We start from the raw sequence: 25,819 nt of genomic DNA, 5'->3' as shown, positions 1-25,819 counted from the left end.
CGGTCTGGCGCCGTAACACCCCTGTGCTGCAGCAAGGTGGCAGGAAAACACAGAGAAAGCGAGGTGGTGCGACTGCTTCCAAGGCTTGGCTGAAGGCCTGTGGACTTTCGTTCTCCCCACCTTTCTGAAGAGTTATTTATATAAGAAGTTTCAATTTGGCAGTCTGTTATTCTTAAACGCAGCCTGCTTTAGGGGTATCATTCAGCTCCCGTTTATGGGAAGGACGTACATTGCTCTCTCATTCCTGGGGAGAACAACATGTTCCCGCTGTTTTTCATCCGTTTGTGTAAGACACCCTGAATAATGGCTGGACACTTTTCCCACATGTCCACCTCGCCTCCCACAGCAACTTGCTATTTTCTGCAGTAGCCAAGCTAAAAAAAGAAAGTTACTATCACGCCAAAAATGTGATTTTGATAAAATATGAGGGGATAAGTCACTGTAAGTGTGACTGGCTCGGGATCCAAAGAAAAGAGTGTGGGAAGGATAATTTCACTTTCTTGCCTCACGCCTACCAAATGCCTGGATACAAGGAAGTGAATTACTAAATGCATACGATAAATACATAAGAAGGGCAAAACAGATCTTTGCTCTAAGGCAAAGAATGCTAGATAATGAGAGCAGGACTAAAATTATGTCCTATAAGACATGATTGCACTCCATAATGCATGGTTTAGCAGCTTGAGATGCATTCAGGTCTGCTCTAATCTGGAAATACTTTTCACATGTAAAGGGAAAGGAAAACCCCATGGGTGTTTTGTGGTTATCCTTCATGCTCTCCCATCTCCTTGAAGGGGATGTTCTTGTGACCTATGGCTATGCCATGCAAGGACCAAGGGGGCAAAAAAAAAAGCCCTTTTGGTGAAGCAACCTTCCAAATCTATGATGCTCAGGACAGGACTGAAATAGATATTTCTACTGGGTTTATTCTTTATCCTTATCCTTTTATAGTGTATATATACATATATGTATATATATGTATTTTTACATGATAGTACCAGTTTCACACTTCCAGAATCAATGCTTAAATCCTGCTGAAGTGAAAAGCAGCCCCTAAGCAACCCTCTGTGAGTGTTTTAATGTCCTTTGCAGCACAGAGGAGCAGCAACCCCTGCTTTGGGAACAGAAGAGTCATTCTCTGCTACTCCTTCCCTAAAAGGTTTCATGGCTAGCCTGCAAAAAGAAAAGGAGGAGGCAAATCTAGGCCTTGCATCACTCAGTTTTTGGAGATCTCATGTTCTGGTGTCCCCAACAGAAGCTCTGGAAGTGCATGAAATCCAGAGCAGTATTTGGGTACTGCCAGTGTTCAGGTGAGGCTCTGGGCTTTGTGTGGCTGAGCAGAGAGGATGTGCCCTTGAGGCTGCAAAATTTCCACAGGTCTGTCCACATGGGCAGGTCTGTGCTTTTCTAAACATATTGCTATCTCTTTCTACTGGTAAAGCCTACTTTTTTTTTCTTTAAATAAAAATAAATCCTTATCTCACATAACCAGCTCATAAGATGCCCATGTTGCTTCCCAGAGGCTGCTTGCTTCCCCTGTGCACTTGGGAATTTCCAGACCACCTGACCTCATTGGAAAGTCTATCTTTTAAATACAGCCACTATAAACACTTCAATTTTTAATGGGCAGAATATCTTCAAAGAAGTTACTCTGCTCTTCAGAAACAGACGTGGTTTGATAGAGGTTATTTTGCCTATCTGCAGCGGAAGTGGAGGAATGTGCAGTTTATACTAAATTAACGTGCACTTGTCCTAATCACAGAGACTTCTGAGCCGCAGCCAAGCCTTTTCACGTCATTATGGTCTACTGTGAGCCACGAAGGAATTATTTGCCTCTTCACACTTTTGATCTTCACAGAAAAAAGCGTGTGGCATTTCCAGCCCAGATGCTCCTGACGCTTCTCCTAGACCCGATAGAGAAGTGTCTCTCTAAATGGCTTCTGAGCCTCATGGACAGATTACTAACAAGATCCCTATAAAGGTAAAAAAATATTTGAACACTGAAGCAGCACTCTCAAGGTCATCTGAAATCACATAGAAAACAACCATGAATGGGAGCAAGTTACTCTGAAATGATGGAAAGTGAAATGTATCTCATGGGCATTTTGGAAACCTCTTGATCTGAATGTTGGGAAGACATGGGTCCCATAGGTGCATGGGGGGGGACTGTGACTTGCAGTGCCAATGGTGGTAGAGATGCCAGAAAGAGACTTTGGGATGCAAAAAATGTGTTGTCTTGGGATGCCATAGCATTCAGGGCATGCAGGCAATGGGCAATATGATAGTGAGGCTTGGATAGCCCAGCTTTAAAGGTGACTAAGCCTTGTGGAGGTTGCATTGTCCTCCCTGGGGTCTTCTTCATGATGCCCATCCCTCCATACGGCTGTGGGCACCAGCCCCACTTGACCAATGCAAAGGGCTACTGTGATCCTTGCTGAGATCTCCAATTATCAAGTTTCAGATTTGAAACATTTTGATCAGATTTGATCATTGCAAGAGCAGATGACCTTGGATGTAGGTCAGTTTGCACCAGGACCCTCTCAATTTGGAGGAAGGCATTGTGATTTTGCAGTCATCCCACGTTGGATTCCAGAAAAAAAATAATTACCTGGTGTGATGGTTTGAGGGCAGGGAAGTGAGGATCTGTGTAGTCTCTGGGGATCCTAAGGAAAGGAAAACCATCCGGAGTTTATTGGTGGAATGAGCTGGTTATAGGTCAGACTTCTAAATGCAGCTCAACTTTCACAAACCTTTCCTTTACCTGTACTTTTCATCCATGGCTGAGCAAGGGTGGATTCAATGCAGCTAACTGTGTCTAAGCTTGAGCCTAAGGAGCTGGGCTCGGTTTTAGGGCTACACAACTCCCCCACAACAAGGCTGACAGCAACAAGTGCAGTATACCCAATATTGACTTTTATTCTCTATTAACATTTTCCCACTCCCATCTAACTCTTTTCACATAGTTTCCTCTGCATCCCTTTCACTCTCCAGTCCTTTTTTCTCATGCAGGCTCTGCCAAGTAGGTCTGCATCCTGTCTTGAGCAGAAATTTCATGTCAAGTCCTCAGTAACAGTAATCCAATGTTGTTGCATTAACTCCTACTGTGCTTGGCACAGATGCATGCATTTGGTCCTAGAAGTCTCAGTTCAAAATTCTTGCAGATCCCCTTTCTGTTCCCATGATGGCTGGGCTGAGGCTGTGTATTGTGGGTCACCCTTCTGAACATAAATAAGTGAAAGGTCTCAGAGTCCTGTTATTTTCTTTCCTACACCAAAGCTTCAGTAGCATTGTAGTCCTTGCAGAGAGTGGGAAAACAAGCAGCCAAAGCGACAGGTTTACAATTTGCCAAACCTGCACCATGAGACCCTCGGGTTCAGTTAGTTCTTATGCCGACAGCAGCAAGTGATGGAGAGAGATCCAGTATCATCGCTGTGCTGCAAACCCAGGTTTCCACTGAGGTGGCCATTGGAATTCTATTCTACAATGACGAAATAATGAAAAATGAAAACAGAGGCAGGAAATAAATCCAGATCTATTACTGTGTGAAAACTGCCAGGGAAATGGCAGAAGATCCATTTTCTGTACCGGGTAAAGTTGCTGGTGGACTCCCGCTGCACAAAGAACTCTGTGTACAGATGTGTGAAACCGCTCACCAAAGCCTCGACAGCAGCTGTGCTGGATCTATATACAAATGACCATAAAGATCAGTGAGTTAAAATAACTGAACAACCATTTAATTAATGAGGTTTTTGTAATTCTTGTGATTTTACAGCCGGAGCCTTGATATCAATGGCACAGCACATCAAGTGATGCAGTATGAGACTTCTTGGTGGACCCGATAGGCTGTCTGGGCATCTCTTGCTCTATAAGAGCAATAATCAAGTGCATGTATTAATGCAAATGTTTCATTTTCTTTGCTGACAGTATTTGCAGCACAGCATCCAGGGACGCTGTGAGACGAGCTGTGCCACCCTAGACCTTGGGGCTTTTCCGTCTGCCCAAATCCAGGATTTATGGATGTTTTGTTCCACTCAGAAGCACTGTTGGTGTCTCCAACAAAGAGCCAGCTGGCTGGCAAGAAGGACTCTTGATGGTTTTTGTTTGTTTTTGTGGTTTTTATAAAGCCATCATGTATCCTTAACCTGAACTCCTGCATGCAAGATATTTTGATTGAGCAGGAAGAGGTGTTGGCCAGTTCTGCAGGCAACTTGAGCAGCCAAAAGAGGAGTTGAAAAAACACACAAAAAAAGCTAACAAATATTTTTGAAATTTCCTGTTTCAGAGCCTAAACTATGCTCTAACTTCTGGGCTCCATCCTCTACACTAGCCCACGGTCAGTAGCAGGACATCGGACAATACAAGTCCCTGGCTCTAATACTGCTTGGCAATTCCTTTGGATTCATGCAGCTGCATTTTATGTTTGTGCCCACCTGAGTGTCTTCACCTAGTTGTTTTTGGCATCATTTTTGCTCCTGGATTTAGCAATGTTTTTTATCTCCTCCTCAAGCATCTTGTTTTTCTTCTCCAAGTCCTCCTGTGAACGCTCCATGTTCATCAGCTTCAGCTCCAGTTCCTCAGACTTCTTCTTCTCCCTCTCAATGTCTTGGTTCAGCCTCACCACTTTGGCCCAGACTTCATAGTTTTCCTTCTCAAGGCTGAAAAGAGAAACAGAGTAGAAAAGGATTGGGTCCCAGAAGAGCGCTGGGAATTCATCATTTGGCTCTCAGGGAGTCTGACCTCCATGCCAGTAAGCAGTAAAGCGAGACAGAGGTGATCTGAGCACCTGACCACCAATGGCTACATCAGATAATGCAATAAATCAATACACGTGATATATAATAATATGCTAACAATATGTGTGGCTATAGTAATGATGATGGCTTCAACCATCTGATGCTGTAATAATACTGTTACTAATTCTGGATAGTAAAATAGTACAATATTGTACTAATAACAATAATTATGATGACGTAAATATTGCAGAAATATTATATACAGTGGTGTAAAAAGAACTATAGAGTATCAGCATTGCAATAATACTAACATTAGCAACTATGTCATGAGAGCACAGCACATGAGCATCGAATTTTAGATACTATACTGTAAGACTGTATTTTACCATTAGTCATTGCTATTATATACTGTATGGGTAAATAATCCTGTGCAACACTGCTGCTGTAATAATATCAGCTGAAGACTTCATACTCTCCCCAAGGCAGCACACCGCAGCACATTACCTTTTAATTTGTTCCTCATAGTCATTTTTTTGTGCCTCCATTTCTTTCTCCAGCTTCAGGATCATGTTTTGCAGAAACTCCTTGCTCTCTGGAGCAGGCTGGGAGACCTCAGCAGGGCTGCTGGCAGGACTGGACGGCTCCTTTGACTGGTGGCTGGGACTAGGGCAGGGTTGGAATTCCTTATCAGAGCTGCTGTTCGCAGGGATGGGGCTGGAGCTGCTGCCTTCATCACTTTCTGCTGGAGAGGTAGGCACGTTGTCGTAAGTTGAAGCCCGGTGAAGATCGAGCAGCTTGAAAAGATCATGGGATAACGTTCTCTTATGTCCTTCAGAGGATACGGAGCACATGCTGCTCCCTGGGGAGCCTTTCCAAAAGTCACTGGCAAATATGTCATTTTTGTCATTGTTGCCTTTCTCCCCCGGAGAAGCAGCTGTCAGGAAAGATTTCCTGTTAGGTAAAGTTTGAGTTCTTTTCCTTGATTGTGCTTTCCACATTCCCAGTGTATCTTTGGAGGGTTGCATGCCGTTATCTTCGCTGGGTGCACTTGAGCTGACAGCCAGTCTGGGAGCACTGCTGGCATTCAGGTTGTCTCTCTGAAAAATAGAGCAGTGGCATTAGGACAGCCTCATCCTGTTTTGTGGGCAGTGACTGCTGAGACTGCAATATTCACAAATGATGTTTTAACACGCCAACAGGAATGGCCACAAGTTTTCCATAAAAATTTACTTCTATCAGCAGGTTGAGGGAAGTGATTCTCCCCTTCTACTCTGCTCTCCTCCTGTATTTCATCCAGTACAAAAGAGACATGGACCTGTTGGAATGGGTACAGAGGAGGGCCACAAGGACCATCAGAGGGCTGGAGCCCCTCTCCTATGAAGAGAGCCTGAGGGATTTGGGGTTGTTCATCCCAGAGAAGAGAAGGCTCCGGGGAGACCTTATAGCGGCCTTCCAGTACATAAAGGGGGCTTATAGGAAAGCTGGGGAAGAACTCTTTGCCAAGGAAGTGTAGTGATGGAAGAAGGGGTTTTAAACCAAAGGAAGAAGGGGCTTTAAACCAAAAATGAGGATAGGTTTAGATTACATAAGGAAGAAATTTGTCACTGAGAGGGCAGTGAGGCACCAGAACAGGTTACCCAGAGAAGCTGTGGATGCCCCATCCCTGGAGGTGCTCAAGGCCAGGCTGGATGGGGCTTCAGGCAACCTGGTCTAGTGGTAGGTGTCCCTGCCCACAGCAGGGGGTTTGGAACTAGATCAGCTTTAAGGTACCTTCCAATCCAAACCGGTCTGTGATTCTGTGATTCCACGATTCATTGATACTATTATTCTGAGTTGCACCGTGTTTTCCATTATGAAGAGCTTTCTGCAGAAATTATTCCTTTCTGAAAAAAGCCTTTAACCATCAATGTTTTCACTTTACCGGCATGAACGGAAAAGGCTTCATCTATTCTTCCTTTTAGCTAAAAGATGTTAGCTAAAAAAAATCATTCTTTCCAGAACAGTAAGTTTTCCACAGGAATTAACTTGTTTTCCAGGAAAGAACTTGTATTACCAGGGATGACAGTTACAGTTCTTTACCCTATTAATAGCAAGCACTCCTAGTGGGTTGCTGACCCATTAGATCCCATAATCATTAGTCAGCCATTTATTGCATTCATGTTTTATTCTCCAAAATTCTACCCTTACCGTTTGCCTTTGGATCAAGCTGTCTGCCCTGGGCACCGTGGTGTCCTCTGCAGCATCCCAGCCCACAGAGCTGCGCGGGATGGGAGCTTTCTTGTCATTTTGTTGAGTCGGTGGGGAGGGCATCACATCCTTGGATGGGGGAAAGAGGTCTGCATGGTCACTGATCATCACAGTCATCACTTTCTGGATCTGCAGAGTGCCTGGAAGAAGTCAGGGACACATTAGCAGCAAACCCAGTGTTACAGGCTTTTTTTCACCCACAGCTGTGTTTCCTGGTTGGTCTTTCTGGTGTCCAGAATGGATATGCACATAGAAATGCAGGTGAGCACAAAGAGCATGATCATAAAACCAAAAAAAGGGAGGGAATTTTATGTCACACCAAAACAGTTGAGAGTCTGCTCAGCTGCACCAAAACATAAATTGTGCTGCTTTGGCTCAAGAAGCAAACTAAGAGCATCAGTTATACCAACAGGTATATGAATGTCTGGAAAATTTGCATGTGATGTCCAGTATCATTATCATCCTGCCTGTAAATCAGAGCAGTCTTTGGCCTCAAAATACTTCTCTTAGTTTGGCTACATCAGTCCATGCCCACAGGATGAGAGTTTGGCTAAACTAAGCAGTAATTTCTTTGAGCTTCCTTTGTTTCTCTAAGAAGAATTTCACACCTCCCTGCTCTAAGCAAAAGAAAGGTGACTTCAGCAAATTCCTGAATTGTTTGAAATCTATGGGGAAAACAGTGCAACTAATAACTAAAAATCTATGGGGAAAGTAGTGCAACTAATAGTGCAAAAGGGTTTTTGACACCACAAGCACATTTATAGCCTAACTAGTCCTTAGCTTTACCTTGTAGTACTTACTGTACCCAGGCACGTGTCTGGCTTATAACCAGGGGTCTACCTTAGAAATTTTTTTTATTTTAAGTTTGTGGATGCAACTGAGTGCTTCAACATATCAGGTGCTCCTATGCCAATTATTCCAGGAGTCCCTGTTACCTCTCATAATAGTTGCAGGATCCTCTATCTTGGGTCTGATGAGGTTCACTCCAATGACTGTTGCCAGGTTATCCACACTCATCTTGTTGACGCTAGAGTTCAGCTGTATTTCATGTAGAAACCTGCCAGAATCCAAGGGCAAACATTTCCAGTCAGAAAAGAAAGACTCTGCAAAAAAGTCTTAGACATCCACTGGGATAAAATCCTGAATTAATCTGTCCTCTTCCTCTAAATCCCAAGGACAGTACAGAAGCATACAGGTGATTTATAGATGCATGCTGGAGCTGGGTCTAATTGGTGCCAGTAGGAAAACCACCATGTGATGATATGTGATGCACACCCTCAAAAAATGCAAACAGTAGAGGGGAAAAAAGTCTAATATTTAATAACAAGATTTTTAATTTAATAACAATTTATCTAATATTTAATAACGAGAGAAATCACACCTCACCTGGGGCCAGGCTGGGTGAAACCTAACTTTCACTGTGCAAGGCTTTGTCTAAAAATAACTACACCTGATTTTTATTCTCAGGGGTTCATAAGTAAGTTTGAGGTTTACAGGGTATGCATTTTCGCTCAGACATCACTGAGGTGTTTATCCCCATGGCTGAAACTCTCCCTTAACAAAATTCAGGAGGGGAAACAACGCACAGTTTGGAAGAGAGAGGTCTCACTTGAGGAATCAGCCTCAATTTGGGATGATATTTCTCCTCACCAACACCAAATCTGAGCTCTTTATACCTTATGCAAAGGACTGACCTGCAGATATAGCTGAGGAGATTGTAGTTGTCTCTGGGAAGGAGAGACAGTTGCTCCAGAAGTTCCTGATGACCCTAAATGCAAGTTAAGGAATAGCTCTGTAAAGATTCACGGGTGTACAAGGATTTAAGAGAGGTTCTTTGTTGCTCCAGCCATCCCTGTACGGTCTCACCTGGCATTTGCTTGCCTTGGAAGTGAAATCGTGGCAATGACGTTTCTTTGGGTGACCCAGCACAGACACTGTGACGCATTTGTACACTGCTCAGCAGGAAGAGGCAGCACACTGCCCTGCACCGCTGCTGCCTGGCAGCGAAGGAAGGCACAGGTCCCCTCCAGCCCAGCAGTGAGTGCTGAGCACCTGGGAAAACGCCTAATGGCCTCCCATTTCTTGTATAGGAACATTTAATATATGTTTAACCCCAAATATCCTGAATTAAAACAAGCTACAAGAAACATTTACCCTTGAAATACAGGGCTGAACATGGCAGTTCACAGACCTCAATTGACTGGGGATGGTACCCATCTTATTTTCCTGTGAACAGGATTCCTGAGCACCTTCTCGCAGCACGGGTGGCTTCTTTTCCACCAAAACACAACGTTAGGAAGAGACAGTTCCCATCTGCTTCTCACCCCTGCAGTCCTCTCCCAGACCCCCACTTCTGTCCTTGCTCTCGCCCGTAGCCCTCTGCCAGCTCCACTCTCAGCTCAGGCCAACGGCAGCTGCAGGAGGTACCATTTCCTTTCTCTGCTGGTTTTCACACTTGCTGTTTGCTGCAAGGGCCAAATGAAAAGTGCAGTGGAGTAGCTCTTAGATCTGCTTTTGAAATTTAAGATTTAAAGTTGATAAGCCCATGTTCCCAAGTTGGGAAATTCCACTGGTTTGGGGAGATTTTCTCTTTTTCAATTTTTTTTTCAGGTTTCCAAGCTCAGTAATTACACAGCTAATAATGCACAGCTAAATATGCACTCTGCAACTCCAGCTCACAAGTGCAGCTCATTTTAAGGCCAGAAGGAGAGAAACAAATGCAGCTCTCTACCTTTCTCTCATCCATGTCCAGCGCCTGGCCGCACAGCAGGAAATCCTCATACTGTATCCAGGGCACAACCGGCTCGGGGAGCTCCCGCAGGTAGAGCTTGAGCAGGGAGGCCACGGTGTGCACATCCGTGTCCCTGCGAGAGCCACACACATCAAAATCAGACCAAGACGGTGAAAAAACCCTACCCTGCCCCAGGAGCAGGGGACTGTATTTAAGCTCTGTGTATAGATGCAGGAGGCAGAGAACTATAAATACGGAAGCCAAAGCAAGCTGGGGGAGACTCACAGGGCACCCCAAGCCGGGGAATGGCTCCAGCTGGCAGGAAAATAAATGCTTGGTGGAGATTTTCTCCGCTGCAGGTCCCCAGTGTTCATACCCGGGCTGAGCCTTCCCAGCCTGCATTTGACTCACAAGAGTTTGCATGCAAACACCGTCTGGTGTTCACATGCTTGGCAGGCGCTCCCCGCTCTGCATGGAGCTGGCGAAGCTTGCCTGGGGTTTGTAAGATTGACAGCAATTACTGAAGATGTTCTGCTGGGCCAGATGTTTGCAGCTTTGCATACCATGTAGTTTACATTATGTCAAAAGGACACTGTCAAGATCATAAGCCTCTAATTTGACCTACCTTGAAGTTGCTAAACTGTTATAAACTTCTAGCAAAAATCCCCCAGGTCATTTATTTTTAGGATTGTTTGGGGTTTTTAAAATCCTATGATTTTTTTAACAAACCCACATAGTCATGGCATAATTTTTTCAGAGCTGTATTTTTGTAGGGCCTACATATATATACCATTACGCATCCTTGATGCCTGGGCTGCACCAGGAGTTTTCTAACTCTCCCCACCCAGTTGTGCCGTGCTTGTGCACGCAAATGTGCCTGTGCAAACCCAAACTGGCTGCAAAGCCAGCATCTTGCAGCATTCACATTGATGGAAACCCTTTTGTTTGCCTTCCTAACTCCTACCTCACTACTACGGAAACATTTTGTTTGAAGTGCACGGGGGCTGTGATCACCCTGTCGTACCAAAGTGATGTTCATCCCAAGCCCTGCAGCACAGGGTTAACATGGCAGGGTGCTGGGAGAAGTGCCAACCTCCCTTGCCATGCCCTGCTGCAAAACACAGTTCTGCAAAAAAAATAAAAGCTTCACCTTCCTATGACCCCCATACAGGTTGCAACAGGACTCAGGCACACAGAAAAAAAAGAAATATTCAGCTGCAAAAACAAGGGCTGGGTTGGTTACACTTACAAAGCAGACATGGCTCTGCCTTGCACAGCACACGGATTATATGGGTAAAAGTGCTGTGGTTTTTTCCTAACAGAGCTGCATAAACCAGGATAAAAACAGAAAAAGTTTTGCAACTAGGGACAGGTGCACAGAGATATGGCCCCTGTCCTCTGCTTAGGCAGACTCCTCACAAAAAAGGAGGGGGGTCCCTGTTGTTGGGTGCCCTGGTCTTTGCCAGCTGACCCAGAGATGGACTCCCTGCTGTCACCAGCATAAAGGGGGGATTGAAGCCATGCAGCAACCACACGGGTGAGTGGGGAACACAGGGCAATATCTCCTACAACCATGGACAAAAGCACATGGTAGGGTCTGGCTTGGAGGAGGGAAACCCCCTTAGAGACAATGAGGCAGTGCAGGGGCAGCAGGTCTGTGAGCAATCAAGGGACAGTTTTACGAAGAGATGCACCAGGGCTGGCTGTTTGTGGGTGGGTTTTTTTCTTCTTCTTTTTCCCCTTCTTCTTTGCACAGGGGTATGATAGGGATAGCAGCAGCAAACACCTCTCCTCAGAGCCTCCCTGAGACCTACAGGCAGCGATGGGCAGCTCTCTTGGCTTTAGGGGGTTTTCTCTTTCTTCTTAGCCATGTAGAGGAAGGGAGTCAGGAGGGATCAGCCTTCACAACAGCCAAAATCTCTCTCTCACTTCTGCATGGTGTCACAGGGAAAAGCAACGGGAGAAAAATGTGCCAGTGGGTTGGCAGGGAAAGAAATGACTTCTCCTATGAGCTATAGGGTCTTCCCTGAACAATTGTTTACTTGCTCTCCTTTCAAACCTCTGTCCTGGGCTATGTAGGCTCTTCCCTTTGTCTCCCTTCCTGGCTGGTCCTGGGAATGCTACTGTGGGGGGACTGAGTGTCCCTAAACTCCTCCTCAAAGATTTCCATAAATCTCTTATCACAATCCTGCTTTTTGAGGTGTCTGCTGAACACTCTGTCTGTGCTGAGCCCCTCTGAAGGGTCCAAGTTTCCACCAGGGCATTGCTGGGCTCTTGCAAAGGGGTTAGGCTGCTGTTCCCCAGTTATTAGGGTGCATTAGACCTAGCTGAGTAGGAGAGGAAGAATCCAGCATTACCGGTCAAATGATGGCCTTTCCCCGGCGTCAAAGGCGTCCCTGAGCTGTTTCACGAGGTTGTCCTGGCCAGGGAGGCGGAAGATGCCCTCCTCATTCACGCCGTGCTCCCGGATAAACTCAGCACACTTCTCCACCAGGATGGGCACTTGGTGCTGCCCGAATTTCTGCTCATAGGCCATGGTCTCCGCCAAGCGTTGGCCAAACACCGCTAGGAAAAGGACATTGGAGTTAAAGGAGCCCAACAGCTTTGCTAAAGGTGAGTTACCCACTGCCATGCATCAGGTGCAGAGGCGACAGCAGCACCTGCTTTTCTTTCTAACAGTGAGGAGCTGCAAAAGTAGTGCAAGCTGACAGAAGGGAACAGAATTTCTTCCAAAGAAATAATAGCAAAATGAAACCTCCTCCAAATAATTACATTCTCAAAATGATTAAAAGCAAGCCATGACCATTGATTTTTTTTTTCTTATTTTACACCATGCCACTTGCCTTCCTCAAAGCAGGGTGCTGACAGAGAGGCAGGAACAGAAAAAAGGCTGGTGCATGGAGGGAAACTGAGCACATTGTGCAAACCTGAAGGATGTACAAAGCCCAGGAAACCACTAGGAACTAAGAAGAGGAGTCTGGCAAAGATGTGGGGCTAGAAGTCCTACTGATTTCACTGCTTTCCTTCCCCCTCCCCTCTCTCCTCACCCTCTCAGAACTCCCCTGTGCAAAAAAAAGCAGTGTTTACAACAGGTGGTACCTTTTCTTCGGAGCAAGGGCTTTTTCCTCCCAAACTCGCAGCAAAAGAGCTCAAAGGTGGGAAGGCAGCAGCCTGCATCCCAGCTCTTCCTCCTTGGAGCCTGAGGCATGGTAACAGCACAGGAATCCCAACTCAAAGTGGCTCTGGGGTAATGGCAAAGGGTCCTATGGTCCTCTACCATATTTTTTCCATGGCAGTGCCTGTGGTGTGTTCACCTCATACTCTGAAGGCTGAACTAATCCTGGTGGATCTTCCAGACCAGGAAAATTCAAGTAAACACCCTCATCTGGAACCACAAAGCTTGTCTGCACCTGCCCAGTAGTGGGGTTTTTTCATTTATATGAGACTTGCTTATGATTTTAAATAATGTATATAAATTTGTCAATTGTGTACAATAAAAGCATATGACTTTTTAAATTTATTTGTTTGTTTGTTTGTTTTGCCCTCTGTTGTGGTAGCTGATTTTGAATTGCTCATTTAACTGCAAGCTGGCAGAGTGGCTGGTTTCAGGAAACCTCCCTGTACCAACACAATGCCCACCCACAAGGTGGCTGTCATTGCAGGGTGGTGGCCAGCCCTGCAGAACTGCTCCTGGACCGAAGATTTTGGAGCTGGTTTTGATGCTGCTTCATACTTTGCAGCTGCTTGGCATGTTGGTGTGCAGCAAGCTCACAACTGGCTGGCTCACGCAGGGCGGCTTCCAGGTGAGCTCCTGCCAAAACCTCTGCTGTGCAGGGCGTTGTTTTAAAAGCACACATTGTATTGGCTTGCACTGAAGCCAAAAACCTACAGCGTGAAGTTTCGGTGTCTGTTCATCTCTATATCAACATGAAGTGCAGCTCTGTAGAGCCTGACTCCTCTACTATCCTCAGTGCTCTCTGTACTACTGTAAATTCACATTTTCCGTCATATAAGATCACTTTATCAGGCTAGAAGAAGTGTCAGCCTCCGAAGTTTAAGCAAGGATCAGATGTGGAGTTGGTATGAAGTATTAAAGCCAGAGGGGCAACATCCTGAACATTTCTGGCTCAGGCCATCCTAATTTCAGATGAGTAAAGCTGCCTTCCCTGGGGCACAGCACATTTCAGTTTAGAGGCAGAAAACATTTGGATTGCAAATGAAAATAGCATCCAAACTTCTATTCAAGCGGGAGCTTCAGGAGGTCAGAGCTGCTTGTTGCTCGTCTTATACAGCTGCAGCACAGGACACAGCCGTTATCAAAATGATGTAAATCATTGCATCCCAGGGTCCTGAAGAAATTGCCTGATGTAGTTGCCAAGCCTCTCTCCATCATATTTGAAAAGTCCTGGCAGTCAGGTGAAGTCCCTGGTAACTGGAAAAAGGGAAACATCACTCCCATTTTTAAAAAGTGTAGAAAAGGGGCAATCCTGGACATGAGCATATACTGGGAGAAGAACTTATTGAGGAGAGAAGAACTTATTGAGAGCAGCCCTGCAGAGAACGACTTGGGGATTCTGATGGATGAAAAGCTCAACATGAGTCGGCAGCGTGTGCCCAGAAGGCCAACTGTATCCTGGGCTGTGTTAAAAGAGGAACGGCCAGCAGGTCAAAGGAGGTGATTGTCCCCCTCTGCTCTGACCTTGTGAGGCCCCTTTGGAGTACTGTGTCCAGGTCTGGAGCCCCCAGCACAAGAAGGATGTGAAGCTGTTAGAGCAGGTCCGGAGGAGGGCTACAAAGATGATCAAGGGGCTGGAGCACCTCTCCTATGAAGAAAGGCTGAGAGAGCTGGGGCTGTTCAGTCTGGAGGAGAGAAGGCTCTGGGGTGACCTCATCACAGCCTTTCAATATTTAAAAGGGTCTTATAAAAAAGATGGAGAAGACTCTTTACTTGGGTAGATAATGATAGGAGAAAGGGGAAGGGATTTAAACTAAAAGAGGGGAGATTCAGATTAGAGGGTAGAAGGAAATTTTTCACTCAGATGGTGGCAAGGCACTGGAACAGGTTTTGCAGGGAGGTTATGGATGCCCCATCCCTGGAGGTGTTCGAGACCAGGTTAGATGAGATCCTGAGCAACCTGATCTAGTGGGTGCTGTCCCTGCCCACGGCAGGGGAGTTGTAACTAAATGGTCTTTCAGTTCCCTTCCAACTCAAGCCATTCTATGATTCTAAATAGTCAAGGTGAAGCACAGAGAGGAGGAGGAGAGCCTTAGGACAACCATCTCTTTTGCAGAAGTGCTAACGGGGCTCTCAGGCCTGCTTTGTCTGGTGGATGTTGCTTATCATCCATAGGAAAAGTCTGGATAAATCAACCTTATAGGAAGCTGGGGTAGTTTATCTGTATAGGAAAAGTGGCTGGAGCGAGCTTAGCTACTTCCTTTGCGGGGATCGCCCACCGTGGCAAATTGAAGCTGTGCTCCTCTCCAATCGGTTCATGTTTTATCCCTCCGTGACCACAACCTAGTAGTGGCACAAACAAGTGTCCAAGTGTCTGGAAGCGAGGACCCCATCAGCACAAGCCTTGCTTGCACATGGAGTGGGCAATCGTGTCTAAGGCAGAGTTTGCAGAGAAAATGGGGGAAGGAGGGCTAAGCAGAATGAGAAAAGCTGGGGGAAAAGCAAAGAAGGAAAATGAAAGATGAGATTTTTTTTCAGTGCCTTTCCCCAACACATTGAATAGGAGTTGTCCTCAGGATCGACGCTTTCTGAAGTCAATAGGTCAATGAGGAAGTTCCCCAAAGATGTTGAAAGGAGACTGGAAATCTCCATTCGCTCTTGACTGCCATTTGCTTAACTCTGCCTGTGTTTTCGGCAGACCATGAGGTCCAGCCTCAAGGAAGGCCTCCAAGGCATTACAAGTTAGAGTTGCCGCTCCACTTTCCATTTTCATGGATTTATGTGACCAGCTTTGAAATTTTTGCACAGAAGCAACACGGAGCATGAGACACTATGAAAACATCCCTCAGAGAGTTGTTCCGATTCCCCTTTACCTCCTGACGCTGAACCCAGCACCCGTCGGATGGATTTAACCCACTCCTCCATCTCGGACTGGGAAGTGGCCATGAGCACACAGGTGTCCTGCCCTGCCCGGTTCAGATCTCCAGAGATCCCTGCAAAAAGCATTTATAGGCAATGTATAGCGAGGATTGGACAGAAAAAAGACAACTTGGTGGATTCTTTGCTAAAGGTTTCTGGCTCCCAGTTTCCCCAGTAATATCTATTTGGCTGCGAAAGGAAGCAGTGCTCTTACGTTTCACCCTCACTGAAGCTTTGCAAGAAGGGAATAGAAAATGCTTAATGTTATGGCTGGGAAGGCTTCTCAGCATGGGACATCCTGACATGTAAATTCTGAAAGGACAACATCAGCTTTCATATGCAATGCTGGGGAGGCATTGAAAAGAAGTTGGAGTAAAAAGGCAGGCAAAATGACTTGCCCAAGTGATTTTGGGTGAACAGTCCATCCCAAAAGCAGGCGAAAAAGTAGAGTGAAGCATCCTCACCTGGGATGATTTCGAAGATAAATTTCCCTCCTTCCTCTGAGTTGCCAGCTACCTCCTTTATGGTGCTTCCCTGGAGAGACAGGCAGCCCTAGGACCAAGCAGAGCAGGAGCTGAAAATACCCATGACCCATTTCTGTGAGAATGACACTGCTTTGTGTCAGCCCTGAGCATCAAAGTCCTCCTTTGAAACAGATTGCAGGAACTCAGTTTCTCATTACAATTTTTCTCTTGGCAAATATATATATATATATTATATATATATATATATATATATTATATTTTATATATTTATATATATATATATATATATATATCACCTAAGTACCACAGAATCATAGAATTACAGAACATCTTGGGTTGGAAGGGACCTCAAAGATCATCTAGTTACAACCCCCCTGACATAGGCAGGGACGCCACCCACTAGATCAGGTTGCCCAGAGCCTCATCCAGCCTGGTCCTGAACACCTCCAAGGATGGGGCATCCACAACCTCTCTGGGCAACCTGTGCCAGTGCCTCGCCACCATCTGAGTGAAGAATTTCCTCCTAACATCTAATCTAAATTTCTCCTCTTTTAGTTTAAAGCCATTCCCCCTTGTCATATTATTATCTGCCCAGGCAAAAAGTTGCTCTGCACCTTTTTTATAAGACCCCTTTAAATACGGATAGGCCGCAATGAGGTCTCCTTGGAGCCTTCTCTTCTTCAGGCTGAACATTCCCAGCTCTCTCAGTCTTTCTTCATAAGAGAGGTGCTAAAAAGGACTTCAAACAATAATGCTTAAATGCCAGTTTTTCTGATGAAGTGATCCTCAGAATGAGAAAACTGCTTATGTCCCTCTTTCTTTTTTTCTTCCCTTCTTGTGTTTTTTAACCCCTGTTGTAAGTAGAGGAGGAAAATGCAAAGGAGAAGGAACAACGCAATACACCAGAGCATTTTCTTCCCACTGCACTGGAGCAGTAAAACTGTTCATTTAACACAGTGTCACTTAAAACCAAAATCCAAACCAAAAAGTTTACAGGAGAGGAGTGGAGTGCAGGAAAAGAAGAAAAAGGAGAAAAAGAGGGGGGAAAATAAATAAATAAAAAGGCAGAAAACAGCCATTTCTTGTGGTCTGTCTTTCCCCAGATTGACCTGTCCGAGCTGAGTGGCTCGGTCCCCGGGGACGGGGATGGGTGGGGAGCAGCCGAGGCACATGGGGACAGTGGGTGCGTGAGTCAGTGTGGAGGCCTCCCGGCCGGAAGCAGGGCCACGCCACAGAAATGGGGTTTCTCAGTAATTTCAGCCTTCTGAAAGCCGCCGAGCTCCATGGGAAGTGGGGATCTGGGTGTCAGCGCTCCAACAGCCTGAACTGCAGCTGCATCGAGCTAAATTGTTGGTGGGGTCAGCAGGGCGTGAAATGAGCCAGGACGGTGGCAAGGGCTGCCAAAAGTGTCATGAATAGCAATAAGCTTCACTGCAGCGCTTTCTGTTTCTACAACCCCATTTACAGCTAGGGAAACAGTTCCTCCCCATCACCCCCAAAAGAGAACAGAGACAGAAATAGGATATGTGCCCCACTGCCTCAGCCCCGTGCTTTCACACCCAGGATCTGATGATTGCCTGCCCCCTGTGAGCTTTTGTCAGTTTGGGATTATTTTTGCTATCAGTAACAACAACTACAGAGAATGGCTTTTCCGGCAAAGGGGAGGGTCTTTCCCTGAAAACTCTCAAAACAAGGAAAAGATGGTGGAAATTCAAATAAAGAAATAAAGTCACAGCGTGGAGAAAATGGTTGAAAACCTGAAAAGTGATCCATATAAACTGGGACAAGAAGCTGATGTCCTCCCAGCCAGAGTGCTCCCACACCTTCCTTCCCTGAGCAGTGGTTTGTGCAGGCCCAGCCCCAGGAGGGTCTGCAAGCATTGTGTGGATTTAAGTGCATGGACAAAGAACCTTGTTGGGACATCTCATCTCTGCTACCACCCCAAGGCAGAAAACCTCTTAAAAACCCTTCTCCAGACCTATCCCCAACCGTTTCCCCCCAGCAAAGCAGTGGAAAGCAGCAGGCCGAGGACCTGCGAAGCTGGCGGCCTTCATCCTACCTGCGGCTTGACATCATCCTCGTCCTTGTAGTAGTAGAGCTGCTGGCCCTTGAGCACGAAGTACCGCTGCTGCCAGTTCTTGACAATGGAGCGCTGCTTTTTCAGCCAGCCGATCTTCAGGGGCCGCTCCAGCGGGTTGGGGGAGCCTGGCCGGACACCTGCTGCCTCGCCACTCATCACGCTCTTGGAGCGGGCTGCCAGGGGAGAGAGGGACGGGCTGGTGAGGATGCAGGGGACCCAGCCACCCCAGACCCCTCCGCAGGGCCGACCGAGCTGCGATGGCGAGAGCGGCTCTCTGCCCCTCTGCCTGCACCAAGCAAACTGGCTATCGAGTTTTAAAGGAAGTGGCTGCAGTATCTGTCAGTGTGTGCTTCCTTTTTCCTGCGTGGGAGTAATTGTCTTGCAAGCGAGAAGAAAATCATTAGCTTTATTTTTTTTTTAAATGGAAGTGTGGTTTTTTGTTTTGTTTTGTTTTGTTTTTTATCCCCACCCTAAACAGTCTGCAGCAGCAATACCAAAATGACCCAGCCAGGTTTAAAAAAAATAATGAAAACTGTTTGGAAAATAGAGTTTTGCTTTGGAATAGTATTGCCTGACATTGCAAAAGGGGCTGACCTCCTGCAAGGATACTGGAAAGTGTCAAGGAGGAGAAAATTGCTGGTATGGATTTACCAGCAGGGCAGAGTGGTACCCCCGGTCTCCCATTGCACAGATGCTTCCCATTGGTAACACTGATCTGTACCAGGGACCAGCATGTGGCCTCGTGGCACCTCCAAATGCTTCTGTGATAGTAAATGCCTTGGGAGGAATCGTTTCCAGAAGGGATGCTTTGGTTTTTGCCTCTGGACCAGGCACTACAGGACCCCAGTGCCAACCCAGCTGGGTTGGGTGAGCATTTATGGGTGTGGGGTAAAGCTAATTTGTGACTACAGGGGAATTCAACTTTGCTAGTCTCTGCACATGGTGATTTCCAGATATCCGCCCTGCTAGAAACAGTGACACGTGGCCAAGTCCTGCAGTGCAGGATTTGGACAGTGGAGACTGGGCTGCAAAGGTGGCGTTGTGCAGCACCGCGGGGGTAAGCCACAGCCATCCCATAGCTCTGACGCCCAGTGCCCACTTTTCCCCCAAGTCAGTCGGTGGAGCAGAGAGCTGCAAAAGCTGCATTAGCTGTGAGTGTTGGGAATTTGTTGACCTTGTTCAAAGGATAAGCTTAAAAAAGTGAAAAATTAAAAATTATGGCCTTGTGATGCTTGGGACCAGTGCATCTTGCATCTACACAGACACCCACGGGGAGCATGGACCTGCGAAATGTTTTGCATTTATCACTGCATGGTTAGCAGTTGCTTCAGAGGTGCTGCAGTTTGGGACCATTCCTAGATTCCCCTTCCAAATCACCCAGAGCAAGAAACCCCACTGCATTTTACCTTTGTCCTTTGGAGCTCAGCACGGGCAGGAAGCTCTGAGCTCACCTGCCCACTGAAACCACCACAGCATTGCAAATCCTTTTCTAAAAAATGATGGTGAATCCAAAAATCATCCTTCAAAGCATGCATGGTAAGGATGCTGCTTATATCTCATCATCTTCTGACGTGAGATGTCCCCCGCAGAGGATGTGGTTGTGAGCAAGGACCTTTGAAAGGGATTTGCTAGCCTGCTGCCCTGAAAAATCCTGCTCCTAGGGACTGCCCTGCTGCAGCAACCAAACGGCTCCTCCACACTGCTCCTCCAGCTGCAGGCAGCTTCTTTGCTCTTTGCCAAAACATCTGCATTACTCAAATTTCATAAATACGAACACAATTCTCAGCAAACTGCTTACAAGCAGCATCGGTCCTCCTCCTAAATCCTATTCTTTCATGTTGTGTAGCTGATGCTGGCTCCACAGGGGAATGGTCCACAGGGCTGGAATGCGGGCTGCGAGGTGCCTGCCTCTCGCGAGCGCTTTGCTCTTTGCTCTGCAGAAACCACAGCCCATCACTCTGGCAAGAATCCTGAGTGAGACAACTCCACATCAGCCCCAATCTGCAGAAAGCAGCGCTCTCGTGAGCTGATGGCACTCAGATCACCTCCCAGAATTTTGCTTTCTGTTTCCTGTCTGATCACAGCACCTCAGCTTCCCTTCAGTGAAACAGAGATGCTGATGCTACGTTTAATAAGCACCAACGTCAGCAGAATGAAGTCTCTGTGCCGAGCACCACTGAGGCTTAACCCCAAACAAAGATGTTGCAAAGCAACTGGCAGGGTCCGTGCTTGCACTCGAGGGGGTGGGAATCCAGGATGCAGTTGTGTCAGGATTGGTCCCAACCAGGATGTCTCCATCCACCAGCTCCGTGTTCATCTTCCACTAAGAGATCAGCCCAGCAGCTTCGATATTCCAGTGGCCCAGGGCTTGCAAGGAGAAATTGTGTCTTTTACAAAAAAGGCAACATTTTATTACCTTTTATCAGTGATATCGTCCTCCCCCTCAGCCCATCACCACTGCATCAGGGCTCTGCACCATGTAAAGGGAGTGACCTAGCCAGCACTGCTACGCAGACATTCCTCCTGCTTTCAGTCCTGAGCTTAAATTGCCCAGTCCTTGCTGGAAATACAGTTTGTTCTCCCTGTTTGCAGCCATTCCCATGTTTTCCCTGGCACATGAAGAATGGTGTGGTACATTTGGGTCCCCTTTACTTTAGCATCAGCACTCTCGAAATGCTATATTCAAGGTGCAACCACATATGGCTTAGCTGTGATCACACGCTCACATGTGCACGATACACACAGATGTTTTTTCCCTCTGCATGAGAGAGCTCTCCCTGTACTTTGGGCTAACTTAAGGCCAAATCAGCAGTTTGCAGGATCTTTCATACCTGTCACGCGATCCCTCCCTAGCAGCCATCCCCACTTCAGAGGCATGCAGTGGGAGCTGCTGCGGGGATCTTGCCTTTGCAGACAGTGATGCTATTTTTTGCTGGTGGAAAGTTTTCTGTGTTCACAAAACCAGAACTACCGAGGCTGCGGCTACCTCCCTGACCACTTTTCCAAGTTTCTACCTTCTGTGGCCAGTGCAATACCCAGCTCACGTGCTGAAAATTTTGTGCAGGACTGGGGTGAGGCTTTTTCCCTGGCTTCCCCCAGGTTGTCCCACCACTTGCAATCTCCCCTGGGTGCAGCCCTTCACCCGCGCATCCCTGCTGTGTTTGCAGGGCAGGAAAGAGCCCCTAAAAGCAAATACGGTGCCCCCTGAAGCATTTCCTGCGGTAACCACCTCTGTAGTTGAATATTTCCTCCAAAACATCCTTGCTCCTCCTCCAGCTCTGGGGACTGGCCACAGTGGGGTGCCTGCATCCTGCTGGCTGCTCCCAGAAAGGAGGAGCCCTGCTGAAGTGTGACAAATTGCATCGGGTGCTACTGCAGTGCCCACACAGCCACCAGTCCCTGCTCCAAATCCTTTTCTCGTGCACACAACCTCCCTGCCATCCCTCTTGAAGGATGTTGGGTATGTGCGATAAAAAACGGTAAATGTTCTCCAATAGGTTTTGCAATGACAGCTGCACATGTAGTTTTCTGTTTCATGGAAATAAATAGCTTTGTGTTTGTCTCAACGTGAGGAAGCACGCAGGAGCCAGCAAGCTGTCCCTGGGTTCTCAAAAGTCTCTTGTGCCATGGCCACAGCTAGGGACATGTAGAGGGAAGTACCAGAAACTGGGAGGATCCAGCAAAAGCAATGGTGACTAATATGAGATTATTTTCCACAAGTGAGTCACGTCCCTGCAGACGGCAGTGGCTGGTCCCATGGGCTAGACACCCTGAAGCATGATAAGAGTCTCTGCAAAGAGCAGCACCTGCAGCTCAGGTCCCTGCAAACACACACACACACACACATCACAGCCTGGGGGCGTGCTGCACGCCACAAAAAAGATACCATTGCAAGTGAATTTTCTACTGAAAAGCAATTCCTGATAACAACATGGGTTCAAGCCTGTGTGACACCTCTGCCGTATCTCCTTGTGGGCAGCCAGCAGGCTCAGCATCCCCTGACCCTTTATTTTTTGAGATACCGATTGAATTTACACAATGCTCCACAGGAAAAAAAAAAAAAAAAAAAAAAGCCAATTGTCCTAAGAACGGGCAATGCAGAAATCCAGGATGCTTCTGTGATGTCTACGGGGGTGGGGGGGGGTGGGGGTCTCCACCACTGTTCTGCAAGCCAGCAAGTGCACACAATGGCACCATTTTGTCCAGCTGCAACTCCCAGGGCCCTATCCTACACACCACTGAGCTTGGCCACAGCAGCAGCCACTGGGACCAGCACTGCATCGTCTGGGGCTTTCTGCGAAGCAATGGCTGGGCAGCCCCAGCCAAAGTGGCTCTGGATAAAAGTCCCAACGGCCTTTGCAAGAAAATCTGGCCAGGACAACACCACAAGCTGATGTGAGGTGCAGGGAGGAAGAGCTCAGCACTGTGGAGACCTGCTCAGTTAAATCCCCCCGTGGTCAGGAGAAATCCCCCCACCAACACTTGCCTTGACTGTTTTGGCACCGGTGCCAGCACCACCAGGGACCTTTGCTTTGGTGCATGCGGAGGGCTGGGCTCATGCGCCCCTTCCTCAGATGCTGCATCCTTGCCCCCCAAACCACTCCCTGGCTGCTTGATGCGAAGCAGGTCGTATTTTGGCCCCAGAGCCTGTTGTAGGGACCCCTCACTCCTTCCCAAGGATGCATCTAAGTAGTTGTCATGCTGGAGATGGATCCCAGAGTGGACAGGAACCACGTAAAACCTGGGCAGGGTCAGGAAACCAGGCAGCAAAGCCACCGCCACGGCACAGAGCCTAGCGCGGGCGTCAGAGGGCTCTACACCGCCGGTGAGAGGAAACTAGTGACGTTGGGGTGGGCGAAGACACCTGAGCAAGAGCAGGATTGCTTCCTCCAGCCTACACCTCTCTGTCTGCGCTCCACCTCCTCCAAGGTTTGCTCAGCAAAATGAGACCCTGTAGTTTAAATCCCCTCAAAACCTGGAGTTTGGATTTGTAACACTGTCGCCCTGTCCCCAAACCCACTGGGCCACCCCACGGCTCCAGTCCCCAGAGCCCCGGCCACACTCATGCAGCATCCCTGTGGCAGCTTTGCAAATAATTTCTTACAAATCATTTGCAAACCATCTGCTGTCTCGAAAGCAGTAGCCTGGGCCAGGTCCCCCCACCAAGGCCCAAAAGGTTTTGGGGTATGGGCCGCAGCTGGAATCACTGCTGGGCTCAGCCATGGGCACCCTGCGGATCCCAGCTCTGAAAGGCTGAAGCAGGAACAGAAGGGCATAAAGAAGCAGTCACGGTACCTATTTTCGTAGCATCCATTTTCAGGTTGAAATCCCAGTTCCGCGGCAGTTTGAGGGACATTATGGATCAGAAAGAGCTTATTTTTGTTTTTCGAGGGAGCACACTTAGGAGACGGGCTGAAGTGGAGCTTGGGTAGCCCCACGGGGATCCTGCGCCCGGGGTGCGATTCCCCCCACGAAGAACAAGAGCTCGGCGAGGGTTGATTTGCCAACGTACTTCCTCCTCCCTCATCTGCGAGCGGCTGCGAGCAACCCCATAAAAGTCCTTTCCTGCTCTGCTCTCCTGTAAAGCTCTTGTCTTGCTTCCCCAACACCGCGGAGGAAACAGCGCCTTTTTTGCTCCACTTTTTGCTCCCCTGCTTTGCGTGGGGATGCAGCAGCGTGGCCCCAGCCTGCACCAAGAGGCTGGGGCCACTCTCAGCACACTGCTCATTGCATTTGAGGAAGTGGGTGTCCTCGGCACCGTGGGCGCACTAGAAAAGTGCTTGCCAAAGGGCATGGCCCAGCGTGGGGTTTCAGGAAATGTTTTGCCCGGCAGCAAAGTGAAGCTGACACGGCCGAACACTACAGGACAGCATCCCCGAATGTCCAAACACGTCCATGAGTGCAGAGTCCAGGAGACGTGGGCAGCTTTTTGCTTGTTGAATGGTCCCCAAAAGTGGTTTAGGGTTTTTGCAACAGTGACAGAATCAAAATGGGGTGAAATGGGGCTGCTGTTGGAGGAAAGGCTGTGGGTACAAGCAGAAGAGCAGCTCAGCTGCCCAGCGAGAGTCAGGGGATCTGGACACAGACCACACTCACAGCAGCAGGCATATTGCATCCTATGCCATTTAAAGCTGTATTTCCAGGAGACAAACAGCTGCATGTCTGCAAAGCCATCTGCAATGCAATGCGAGTGAGATGCAGGACAAATACAAGGAAGGGCTGTTGCATTCACCAACACTCAAATGGAGCAAAAAAGCATCTAGGGTGGCTGCAGGACAGGGCGATGTGCCCCAAAGGGCTAAGGGGGCTCCAGCCTCCATCTCCCTTCCCCCCTCCCCCCCATGGGGAAAGCCTAGGCCCTGCAGAAAGGGAAGTTGCTCCAAGTAGAAGCAGAAATGGTGGCCTGGGGAGCCAAGGGCGAAAGAGGATGCAGCCGCCGGTTCCTGTTCTGAGTCGCAGCCCTGCCGTCACGCCCAGGATGCACCAAGCTCCTTGCAACTGCAGCGTTTATTTTACTGCCATAGCGTGAATTCAGGCTGTGCCTCTCAACGAAGGAGCTGGACCCGGCCCCCACTGCCCGATTTCACAGCCAGATTGGGCTAGTTTGGGTTAATTGCAGCTGAAGAGATGAATTTGCAGCTGTGAGCAGCAGCTGGATCCAGCTCGGCGAGCCCCAGCTCACGTCTTCCACTGCTGAAAGCACGGAAAGCAGCGCTATCGCAACGAGAAGCTCGGCACATACCGAGCCTGAACTAGATTAACCCCGATAGTCTGCTTCGGACCAAGCTGCCTGCGTTAACCCTGTTTCTGCCATACTTTGAGCAGATGGCCCTGAATTTAGGGTAATTTTTCCTCCTCTTCATAGTATCAGCAGGAAGCAATTTAGGGAGTCATGCATTAGATCCTTTTTTTTTTTTTTCTCATTTCAACCTGTTTGTTTTGTTTTTGTTTTGTTTTTGTTTTGTTTTTGTTTTTGTTTTTAACAAAAACCTGGCAGCAGCTCACACCCAGCCGCCTTTCTCCACCTGCCCGTGTGAACAGGATGTCATGCTGCACCTTCCTCTCCTCCAGAAAGTAAACAGCAAGCGTTTTAGCCCCAAACTGTACAACTCAGACCAATGCCGTGTGCCTACACTGCAGCAGCTCAGCCCCCTTCAGCACCACACAGCACTCCAGCACCCACAGAGCCATCCCAGCTGCCACCCGCTTGGTCCTATCAAGTACCAGGACTATGCCTCTGGGTTTGGGAATGAACGCACATCTACAGGATTTGGGTTTTTTCTTTAGAAACCACATAAGGCAGCCTGTTCCTGGGCTGAATGCTCCTGGAGAACTTAGGGCAAATCTCAGCCTATGTTGTTATTTTGTTTTACATTCCTCTTCTATCAGGATCTCCTGGAAAACACATCTGGACAGAGGGTTGCATGGCTGCAACAGACCTGCTTGTGG

General features: G+C 47.7%; 1 protein-coding gene across 1 annotated transcript; it reads right to left on the bottom strand.

Moving 5' to 3' along the window:
• Nucleotides 1-2,891: 2,891 nt before the first annotated feature.
• ARHGAP25 (Rho GTPase activating protein 25) lies at nucleotides 2,892-24,157 on the bottom strand. Its single transcript, XM_040538328.1, has 11 exons — nucleotides 23,666-24,157; nucleotides 18,350-18,543; nucleotides 16,270-16,357; nucleotides 15,760-15,879; nucleotides 12,069-12,276; nucleotides 9,712-9,844; nucleotides 8,675-8,748; nucleotides 7,916-8,037; nucleotides 6,921-7,120; nucleotides 5,238-5,830; nucleotides 2,892-4,655 (listed from the first exon to the last, which is right to left on the bottom strand). The coding sequence occupies exons 1-11, from the start codon at nucleotides 23,724-23,726 to the stop codon at nucleotides 4,445-4,447; spliced, it is 2,004 nt and encodes a 667-aa protein (XP_040394262.1). The 5' UTR covers nucleotides 23,727-24,157; the 3' UTR covers nucleotides 2,892-4,444.
• Nucleotides 24,158-25,819: the final 1,662 nt, after the last annotated feature.

This window comes from Cygnus olor, chromosome 27 (assembly GCF_009769625.2).
Source record: "Cygnus olor isolate bCygOlo1 chromosome 27, bCygOlo1.pri.v2, whole genome shotgun sequence".
NCBI lineage: Eukaryota > Metazoa > Chordata > Aves > Anseriformes > Anatidae > Cygnus > Cygnus olor.
This window is presented reverse-complemented; position numbering and strand designations above follow the sequence as displayed.